The following is an 11,227-nucleotide window of genomic DNA, read 5'->3' on the forward strand; positions in this document are numbered from 1 at the left end:
TTAATCTTAAGCTTTTTGAATAAAAGAAATTATTTTAATAATACAAAATAAATATTTTATGTTTGAAATTTAAAAGGGAGTGTATGAGCGAATTTATTTAAAATTTTATTAAGATCATAGATTTTTTATTTTTTATGATTAATTTTGAGATAAAAGGGTTTTATTGAGATAAAAGGGTTTTATAGATTTTTTCTCTTTGCGATTAATATCTTTCTTTAAATCAATTAAATTCTGAATTATTTTCAAATTGATTTATAAATTAATTAATTATTTAATTATAAATACATAAAGCAAAAAATAAATAAATAAAAAAAATGAACAGAGATCTTTGCTGCAATATCCATAAAAATTACCCAATATTTCATATAAATATATTAGAAAATGAAAAAACAAAATTATAATGTGTCAAATGTATATCATATAAAAAAATTGAAGCTGAATTTTTACTTTTGCAAGATATCATAGAATTTGATAGCAATTGGTTTTTCGAAAATTGGCCTCCACTTTCTAATTAATAGTTAAGGAATGATATAATCGACTTAAAAAATAATGAAACAGACTTCAATTAATAAATCGAAGAATTTTACGAATCTCTTACTCAAGAAGTAATTTAGATTATTTCTTAGAAAAAGAAACAATAACTAATTTAAGCCTAAAAGGTTTACGAATTAAAGTCTGATATAATTGAATAATATCAATAACTGGCATAAATTGATAAAATGAAAGAATGTCTTGTTTAAGAAAATCAATAAATTGAGAAAATTGAAGAAGATTTAAAAGAGCAAATAAATTCACAATTAAAAAAAAAAGAAGAATATACCTCTCTGCTTTCTTGTATGATGAAATAGTATGAATTAATTAGTAAATTGGATGATATAAGGACTGCTCAGCTGAAAGAAAATATTTTAGAAATTTTAAAAGTTGTTAATCTTTTACCTTAAAATAATTTTAATTCTAGCACTGAAAAAGAAGAATTTAGATTTGAAAATATCGAATCTTACAAGAAAAAGTTAGAAGAAGAACTTTAAATTAACAAATAAGACCAAATTAAAGTTTAAACTTTAATAAATTAGCTTAATCTTTGTAAAATAGAATTAATTTAGAAAATGAATCAAAAAGATTGGTTTTTAGATAATTTCTTAGAAGGATAATAATTTTTGTTTTAAAATACTGAGCTCGAATAATTAATATTTATCAAAGATAGTTACATGAATCTAAATGAAAAGAAAAAATAAAAAGAGAATATTAATTTTAAAGATTTCAGAAGCGAAAATATAGGAGATATGTTTGAAATAATAAAATATGAAGAATTAAATGAGTTACCTAATAATTGATCGCTATATGATAATAAATAATATACTTTATCAAACATATTATAAATAAATAATAATTAGTGGTGAGATGAATTACATAGAATTCGAATTTTCTATTGAATATATTTTTTATTTTTAAGATAATATGTTGTCATTTTACAAAACATTATAAAATAAAACACATTATATTAAATTATTCAAATATATTTATGTTTATTTATTTATTTTGTTTTCACTACTTTTTATCACCACAAGAAATATTTTGTAAGGACTACTAATCTTTTTGATTTCAGACACTTGCTATCCATTTTCAATTTTAATGAATAACTCATTTTATTTGAACTTTTTATATGAATTAGAGTAAATTATTTTAAAAAAATTAAATTTAATAAAATTTTTAAATTAATAAATTAAAAAAACATCAACAAAATAAAATCAAATAAAAAATTAAAATAAATTAATAGAGTTATGTTATTTTAAATTCTTTTTGTATTAAAAAAATATCCTATCAAAAAAAAATAAACTAGCCATTTTTACACAAGATTAAGTTTTAAATAATAGAGATTATTAGCATTTGCTAAAGCAGAGCTTAAGCCATATGCACCTTCATCGCCAATTTGATTTTTACTTTTAAATATTGAAGATAAAAAATATAATAAAAAATTAATTAGTTAGTTAATTTGAAGGAAAAAATTAAAAAATTTTCAAATAATAAGAAATTAATATATATATAATAACAAAGAAAATAGAAAAGCAAGCAAAAATAAAATTTTATCAAGTAAAAAGATAATAAATAAATAAATTAAAATGCTAAAAAAGTTATAAATTCGTTTTTATATTCAAAAATATTGCAATCTAAAACAAATAAACTATTTTTACCAAAGATAAAGTGTCAAGTTAGAGAGATTATTGCAAAGTATTAAACTGGAAATTAAACTTAATACACCTTCATCACCAATTTAATTTTCACTTTTTAAATATTGAAGAAAAAATAAATGTTTAATTTTTAGAAGGAAAAAATGAAGTAAAAATATGAAATTATAAGAAATATTTAATTATTAATAAAATTAAAAGTTAAAAATTAAAAAATAGGTTAAATTAACAAATAAAAAAAAATAACAAACACAACACAACAGAATAAAAAAAAAATAAATCCAACAAATTATAATAAATCGATCAAAAGATTTATACTATTTTAAAATAATATTACTATTAAAAAATATGACAATCTCAGATAAATAAACTGTTTTTACTCAAGATAAAGTGTCAAATTAGAGAGATTAGTGCAATTTGCTAAAGAACAACCTAAGCCTTTTACACCTTCATCACCAATTTAATTAATTCTTTAATATTGTAGATAAATATAAAATTGATTAGTTAATTACTTAGAAGGAAATTATGAAGAAGAAATATGAAATTAATTAATAATAAAAGTAAAAGTCGAAAATAAAAAAATTTGTTAAATTAACAAGCAAACAAAGGAAAAAATAAATAAATCAAATAAATTAAAAGAGTTAGTTAGTTATTAGTTAGTTATATTATTTTAAATTAATTTTTATATTTAAATAAACTATTTTTACTTTAGAGAAAGTGTCAAATTTGAAAGATTAGTGCACTTTTCTAAACTAGAACCTAAGTCCATTGCACCAATTGCGCCAATTTAATTGTCCCTTTTAAATATTGGAGAAAAGTATATATTCAATTTGATATTTATAAGGAAAAACAAAATAGTAAGATATGATTAATTATTAATAAAAAGAGTAGAAATTAATTGTAAAAATAAGTTTAATTAGAAAATAAAATAAAAAACACAATAGAATAAAAAATAAAAATAAATCAAATAAAAGCTAATAAATAAATAAATTAAAAAAGTTAGTTAGTTTGTTATATTGCTTTAAATTCATTTTTATATTTAATAATATAACAATCTAAAACAAATAAGCTGTTTTTACTAAAGATCAAGTAACAAATTTGAAAGATTAGTGCAATTTGCTAAAGCAGAAGCTAAGCTTGATACACCTATTGAGCCAATTTCATTCAACCTTTTTATATATTATAATAAAAATATATAATTAATAATTTAATTTATAATATAGGCAAAATTTCTAAATGTAAAAACGAGTAAAATTAATAAAAAAAGTAAAAAATAACACAAATATAATAAACAATAGAAATAAATCAAATAAAAAGCTAGTAAATAAATTAAAAAAGATGGATTATTTTAAATTTTTTTATATTAAAAAATATCATAATTCAAAACTAATAAATTGTTTTTACCAAAGATCAAGCTTCAAATTTGAGAGATTAATACAATTTTCAAAAGCTGAACATAGGCCTGAAGCACCATTTGCACCAATTTAATTATCCCTTTTTAAATATAAAATATATATGATTAATTAGTTAGTTACAATGAAAAAATGAAGAAAAATATGAAAAAATAAGAAAAGAATTAATAAATAATAAAAGTAAAAGTTGGTTGCAAATAAAAAATATGTTTAATTAAAATTTAAAAAATTACATAATAAAAAAGAAAAAAAATAAATCAAATAATAAGCTAATAAATAAAAATTAAAAATTTATTTAGACAAATTTTTTAATTTTTTTGACAGAGTCTTTTTAAAAATATATTGTCTATTAAAAAAAAAAAAGAAAATGAATGTGTTTAAACACAAATATAAATAAATGAATAAATAAAAATAAAAAACAATAAAAAACAAAAAAAAATATTAATATAAATAATTTAAAATATTATAATTAAGATGTATTCTGAGTGCATATTTATATGTGCGAGTATTTCTATTCTATTCTATTCTGCTCCAATTTAATTTTTACTTTTAAAAAATTGAAAAAAAAATGTATTAATTTTAGCAAAAAGGAAAAAATAAATGAAGCAAAAATATAAAATAGTAAGAAATAAATGAATTGATAATAAAAAAAATTGGAAATGTGAATTAAATATAAAAAAGAAGAAAAAAAACATAATAAGTTTTATTATTTAAAGTTCATTTTATATCTAAAAAATATCATAATCCAAACTAAATATACTATTTTTACTTAAGACCAAGTGTCAAATTTGAGAGATTAGTACAATTTGCTAAAGCAGAACCTAAGCCTGATGCACCTGTTGTACCAATTTAATTGCTACTTTTTAAATATTGTAGAAATTACATAGTTAATTATTTAATTATAATTAAAAAATTAAGAAATTAATTAAAAATTAAATAATAGCTAAAAATTAAAAAACAAAGAAGAAAAAAAAAAATAGAAGTAAAATAATCAAGAAAAATTAATCAAATAAAAAGCTAATAAATAAATTAAAAGAGTTAATTAGTTATTTTATTTTAAAAATATCACAATAAAAAACAAATAAACTGTTTTTACGAAAGATCAAGCGTCAAATTTGAGAGGATAGTGTAATTTGCTAAAGCAATACCTAAGCCTGATGCACATTTCTCACTAATTTAATTCATTCTTTTTAAAAATTAAAGAATAGTTAATTAGTTAGTTAAAACGAAAAAATAAAGAGAAATTAATCATGAAATAGTAAGAAAATAATTAATTAAAAATAAGAGCAAAAGTTATAAATGTAAAAATGAGTTAAATTAATAACGAAAGAAAAATTAACACCAAAAGAATAAAAAATAAAAATAAATCAAATAAAAAGCAAATTAAAAAATCTAGTTTTTTTTTTAATTTCATTTTTATATTTTAAAAATTTCATAAACTAAAAATAAAACAAATAAACTGTTTTCTACGAGAGTATAAGCTCCAAATTTGAGAGATTAGTGCAATTTGCTAAAGCAGAAACTAAGCTTAATGCACCTTCATCATCAATTTAATTGTCACTTATTAAATATTGAAAAAATTATATAAAATTAGTTCATTAGTTATAAGAAAAAATATGAAATAATCAGAAATTAATTAGTAATTAATTATAAAAATAAAAGTTGAAAATATTATAATGCGTTAAATTAAAATTGGAGACACAAAAATAAAATCATAATAAATTAAATGAATTATATAGTTTTAAATTCATTTTTAGATTAAAAAATATCGCAATCCAAATAAATAAAAAGTTTTTACCTAAGATAAAGCTTCAAATTTGAGAGACTAGTGCACTTTCCTAAACTAGAACCTAAGCCTGATGCACCTTTTGCACGAATTATATTACCACTTTTTAAATATTGAAAAAAAATAATAATAAATTAATTAGTTAGTTAGAAGAAAAAAATGAAGAAAAAATATGAAATAATTAGAAATTAATTAAATAAATAATAAAAATAATCATATAAAAATAAATCTAATCAATCAATTAAATGAATTATTATTTTTTAAATTCATTTTTATATAAAAAAACATTGCAATCTAAACAAATAAACTGTTTTTACAAAAGATCAAGTGTCAAATTAGAGAGGTTAATGCAATTTACTAAAGCAGAAAATAAATCTGTTGCACCAATTGAACCAATATTATTGTTCCTTTTTAAATGTTGAAGAAAAATTAATAATTAAATCATTAGTAGGAAGGAAAAAAAGAAGTAATAAGAAATGTATTAATTGTTAATAAAATCAAAAGTTAGAAATAAAAAAATGAGTTAAATTAAAATAGAAATAAAAAAATATATCAAATAAAAAGCTAATAAATAAACAATTCAAAAGAGTCAGTTAGTTATATTTTTTTTATTCATTTTTATATTGTAAAATATCACAATTCAAAACAAAAATAATATTTTTACTTAAGATTAAGTGTCAAATCTTTGAGATTAGTGCAATTTGCTAAAGCAGAACCTAAGCATGATGCACCTTCATCTTCAATTTAATCAAAACTTTTTAAATATTAAAGAAAAAATTTATAAGCAATTAGTTAATTGGAAGGAAAAAATAAATTAAAAAAAAATATCAAATAATAAAAAATGAATTTTTAGCAATCATAATAAAAATTGAAAGTTGAAATTAAGTAAAAAGAATTAACAAAATATTTGTGTTAAATTTTTATGAATGAATATAGATGACAATTTCTATTAGAAAAATAATATTGTAAATAACTTGAAAATTAAATGTAAAAAACATTAATACTATTAATAAATTACATATTACTCAGATGAACATGAAGAACCTAATGAGATTAAAGTGAAGAGCTTAAAAACTTTTTTTATTAATAAAAATAAATTTAAAGAATATTAATAAAAAAATAAATATTTACTTTTTTTAGATCCTTGAAATAATTATTCTATTATATCATTTATGTTTATTTTATTTTCAAAAATATTAAATAACACTAGATAGATCGAAATTTAATTAATTATAAGTATATTAATAAAGTAAGTTACTCATTTTTTAACTTCTTATTTTTAAAAATAAGCCATTCATACATATCTATTAATTTAAGATAAATTTAACTATTTAATATAGCTAGTTAGTTACTCTCAGTATCTTTTTGTATTTTAAAATATAAATTAATTTAAATTACTAAATAATTTATTTATTTATTTATTTTTTAATATTAAAATTTTTTTTTATTATTTTTAATATTTTTTATTTTTAAAGTTGAATTATGTTTGTTAGTTTTTATTTAAATCAGTAAATAAAATTTAAATTTATTATGTATGTATGTCTTATTAATTAATTATCAATGTAAATTTTCATTGCAGAGAAAAATTTTTTATTTTTTTATCCCAAATTATATTTAATAATCAATATAAATATCATTAAATAGCCAAAGGCTTATTATTATTTAAAGTTTTATTTTTTTTAATGAATTAAATTCTTAATTTGCCATACCAACAGGAATTTAATAGCTGGAAGTATTATTATTTGATTAATATATATAAAAAATCATTAGAAATTTTATACATAATAAACACCTGATATAAATAGAATAGAGTTTAATTAACTTTGAGAAATAGAAATAGAAATTTTGTTATATATATTTATGATAAATACTTGATAAAAATTTGATAAAGATTAATTAATTTTGAGAAATTAGTAGAAAATTTATTTTTTTATTTATTTATCGTTTGATAAAAAAATTAAATAAAGATTAATTAATTTTGAGAAATAGAAATTTCATTTTATTTATTTTTTATAAATAGCTGATATAATCTGTTTGTCTGACCTATGCTTATGAGAAATCATAAATTTTATTTTGCTATTTAATAAATGATATTGAATAAAGTTTAATTAATTTTGAGAAATAGAAATTTTATTATATATCTATCTATGTATGTATTTATGTGTTAGTTAATATATACCAGATATAATTTAATTAAAGCTTTGAGAAATCAATCATTATAAATTATTTTAAATTTATTTATGATATTTGGTAAGTGCTTGCTTGATACAAATTTAGTAAAGCTTAATTAATTTTGAGAAATTAATTAATAGATATTTTATTTTATATCTTTTGGATTAGATAAATAGCAGATAAAAATTTAATTTGATTAATAAATAGAAAATTAATTTATCTTAAAGAAACTCCATAATATTTTAATAAACGCTTTGTTTATAATTTCACTATTAAAAAAGATTAAAAAAAGAATTTTTAAAATGAATTTTAATTCGAAAAATAAATATTCTGAATGGCTTCGAAGTAAAGAATTTGAACTAAAAAATAATTCTAATATAGCAAATGAAAGTTATCTAATTAATTAACAAAATATTTTAGTTCATACAGCTCCTTTAAAAAATTTTGTTTCAGGTCTTTAATCAAATAAATCATTTGATGACTTTTCAAGGGTATTATTTTTACCAAGTCATCTCTATGAAAATAAGTCTTATAATATAAAAGTCTAAGACAAAACAATTGACTTGCTATAATGTATGTATGTCATCACGCATTAAAAAGGATTTAATAAATTGGTTTTCATATAACTCTAGAATTTTATTGACTATAATTAAGATTTACCTATTTAAAAGTTTGATACAATTTAAAATTCTGATGATTTAGAAATTTAAGCTGGAATACTTGGGGAAAAGTATATTATATTAGCTATTTAATCAAGCTAATAAATTGACATAAAGATACTAAATTTAGACCTAACCTTGCTTTTTGAATATCAAAAAGAGCATATTATGGATTAATTTGTGATTAATTTTGTTAATAGAAGTTTCCATTATTTTGATAGTTAAATAGATTATTATGAACCAGGTATTATTTACTTCCTAGGAACTTAATTGGTAGTGAGAATTGACTTAAATTAGAAATCAGCAATTACAAAGGTTTTTGGAGATTGTTCAAAAATATTACTGAGATTGATGCCTGTTACATAAAGTGAGTTTAAATACTACTTCAAAAGTTGTAAAAGTGAAAAATTAGTAGGCTATTATAATAACAGCTTAGAATTTTTAATCTTATTTGTAATTATGGATAATATAATTTATCAATTAAATATGAATAATTTAGAAATAATTAGATAAACTAGAATTTAGAATTTAAAAGCAAGCGATTTTAAATAGCAGATCATTTAAGCTTTTGCTCTACCTATTTAAATCAAGGATCGTCACAGAAAAAAATTTTCAAAATGGACTTTTTTAATTCAATAGAAAAATTCAAATTCTGAAACACTTCATTGGAAATATAGTTTCTGTGATTGGAGAGAATAATCTCTGTTTATAAGAGAAAAGCAGTAAAAATTTAAACTCGATTTCTTTACTCCTAATTTAATTACTTAAAGAATATTTATCCATAAGAATAGTATATTTCAATTATTTCAAGAATAATATATAAGTACTACTACTTATTAAAGGGAAGACTCTTTAGCTTGGTTAAAGATCTAGATAGAAAAGAAAAAGGGTGAGAAAAATTATTCTTAGAATATTCTTCTTAACAACTAAAAAGAAATCATCTACCCTTCTTAAAACTATTTCATTTAGCATTTCCTTCACCCAATACTTTACAAAAATGAGTTAACATATCCTTGCTATATGATAAAACAGCCTCAGTAAGATATTCATTATCCTGGTAACATTATTGGTTTTCACTCTTTCAAAGATCAAGCTTAGAAGCAAGTTTAATACTAAGTTAAATAGTTGAATAGTTCTGATTATCAAGCACTATAAGATAAAGGTATAAAATTCCTCACCTTCTAAGGTGATTAAAAAATTATACTTTGTAAATTCGATTAAAATCAGATTACAACATAATATTTTGATCTTCCTTTGCAAGATGACTAAAAAATCAAAGATTATTTCTTTAATCAAAGTAGCTTTGAATAAATTTTTTTAACAGAATAAAATGAAACTATATAATTGAATTCATATTCATTATAAGTAGAAGGATATTAGTTTTCTTAATTTGTTCAATTAAAAAAAGAAATTAAATGTTATTCGGAGTTTACATTAGATAGACAAACCAACGATTTATATTTACCAATGATTTATCGTAATGGATAAAATAAATACTTTGGAATTTTTGACATAAATAAAAAGTAGATAATTTCAAATACCATTCAAAGAGCAAAATATACAAAAGGCTTACTTTCTCATTATGATGAAAATAAAAAACTATTTACATTACTTTTTTTCAAAAGTGTACTTGAAAAGACTTATCTATTTTTTTATTAACTAAATATGAAAAACTTTAATTTTAAGCTTGTAAATATGCACTTATTTTAAAATAGATTCTATATAGACTAAACTTATTTGTGCCTTAATGTTAAGAATAATACCTTTAATGTGTTAATAAAATACCATTACCATAACGATGGTATCTTCAAATTTAATGAAAGGAAGAAATTTGAGTTCAAAAAACTGATAAAAAGCCATTTGAATATTGAAAATTATAATTACTAAGATTGGTATGTAAGATCAGACGCATTTTAATGCAATTTCCTAAAAAACCAATAAGGATCCTAAAAAATACTCTGTTTAGATCTTTTTCGATCACTTAATTATGCATTCCGAACAAATCTTTGTGTCTATGATGTGAAATGTAGTTCAGTTTAGCTTATAAATTTAGATTTCATAACACAAGAAGATTATTAATAATAACAAGGATTAGATGGTCCTAATATTTTACACATACGCATCAATTAGTTAAAAACAGGAGAAGTTTTTATACATTATGGAACCAACCAAATTAAAATTCTAAAACAATTATTTTGATTTCATTAAAGTATAACCTTAAATTGATATTAATGTTTGATAAAAATACATTAAATTTTTAAGTTTTTTAGATAGATAAATGGTTGATTGGTTGATTACTTTTTTAATAAAGAAACAAACAAACAAAAAATACAATTTTATAATTTTTTTATATTTATATTTTATATGTCATATGAATGCATAACTTTAAAAAATAATCTTTCTAAATTTTCATCCATCAATAATACTTTCAAAAATATTTAAAACTCAAAATCTCTTAGGCCTTAAAATACATAGATTTAGAGTAATAAATCATGCCTTTTTCGAAATTAAATTTAACAACATTTGATTTTAATCAATTATTTTTATTTTGAAATTCCATTTTTTTTAAATTTTCTTATTGCTATTCTCTGATAAATTTAAAAGTTCTAAATATTATAAATATCAAGCTTAATAAATTATTCATTCAATAAATAAATTGAACACGCATAATTAATAGTTAAACAAAATAGATATTGTAAATAAATAATTTGATAAATAAATTTAATTTTTAATATAAGTATTATATATAGTAGAGTTCAACTTTGTTTTTCTAAATAAAAATTAAAATAAAATAAAAAAAATAAATATGTATAAATACGTCAAAAATTTCTTTTATTCTAATGAGTTCATATTTTCATTACCGTTTATGTACAATCCCTAGTTAATACTTTATTTTTAAGTAGACATTTAAAATAGAATTATTAAGATAAGATAATGAATGTCACACTAACTTTTTTGTGATTTCTCAAACTAAAGACAAATTTATAAATTAATATAATTTACTTGTTATTA

General features: G+C 18.7%; 2 protein-coding genes across 2 annotated transcripts; one reads left to right on the plus strand and one right to left on the minus strand. All coding sequences in view use genetic code 6, as the record gives it.

The window, feature by feature from the left end:
- Nucleotides 1–314: 314 nt before the first annotated feature.
- TTHERM_00630710 (hypothetical protein) lies at nt 315–1,334 on the plus strand (the record flags this gene model as incomplete). Its single annotated transcript, XM_001022796.1, has 1 exon — nt 315–1,334. One exon carries the CDS (start codon nt 315–317, stop codon nt 1,332–1,334), a length of 1,020 nt encoding a protein of 339 aa, XP_001022796.1.
- Nucleotides 1,335–1,558: 224 nt separating this feature from the next.
- On the minus strand, nt 1,559–6,554 carry TTHERM_000630669 (cyclic nucleotide-binding domain protein, putative; the record flags this gene model as incomplete). Its single annotated transcript, XM_012799385.1, has 15 exons — nt 1,559–1,655; nt 1,851–1,940; nt 2,193–2,282; nt 2,567–2,656; nt 2,894–2,983; nt 3,266–3,355; nt 3,591–3,680; nt 4,368–4,457; nt 4,695–4,784; nt 5,069–5,158; nt 5,397–5,486; nt 5,702–5,791; nt 6,049–6,138; nt 6,403–6,458; nt 6,516–6,554. The coding sequence occupies 15 exons, from the start codon at nt 6,552–6,554 to the stop codon at nt 1,559–1,561; spliced, it is 1,272 nt and encodes a 423-aa protein (XP_012654839.1).
- Nucleotides 6,555–11,227: the final 4,673 nt, after the last annotated feature.

This window comes from Tetrahymena thermophila, assembly GCF_000189635.1.
Source record: "Tetrahymena thermophila SB210 genomic scaffold scf_8254470, whole genome shotgun sequence".
Classification (NCBI taxonomy): Eukaryota; Ciliophora; class Oligohymenophorea; order Hymenostomatida; family Tetrahymenidae; genus Tetrahymena; species Tetrahymena thermophila.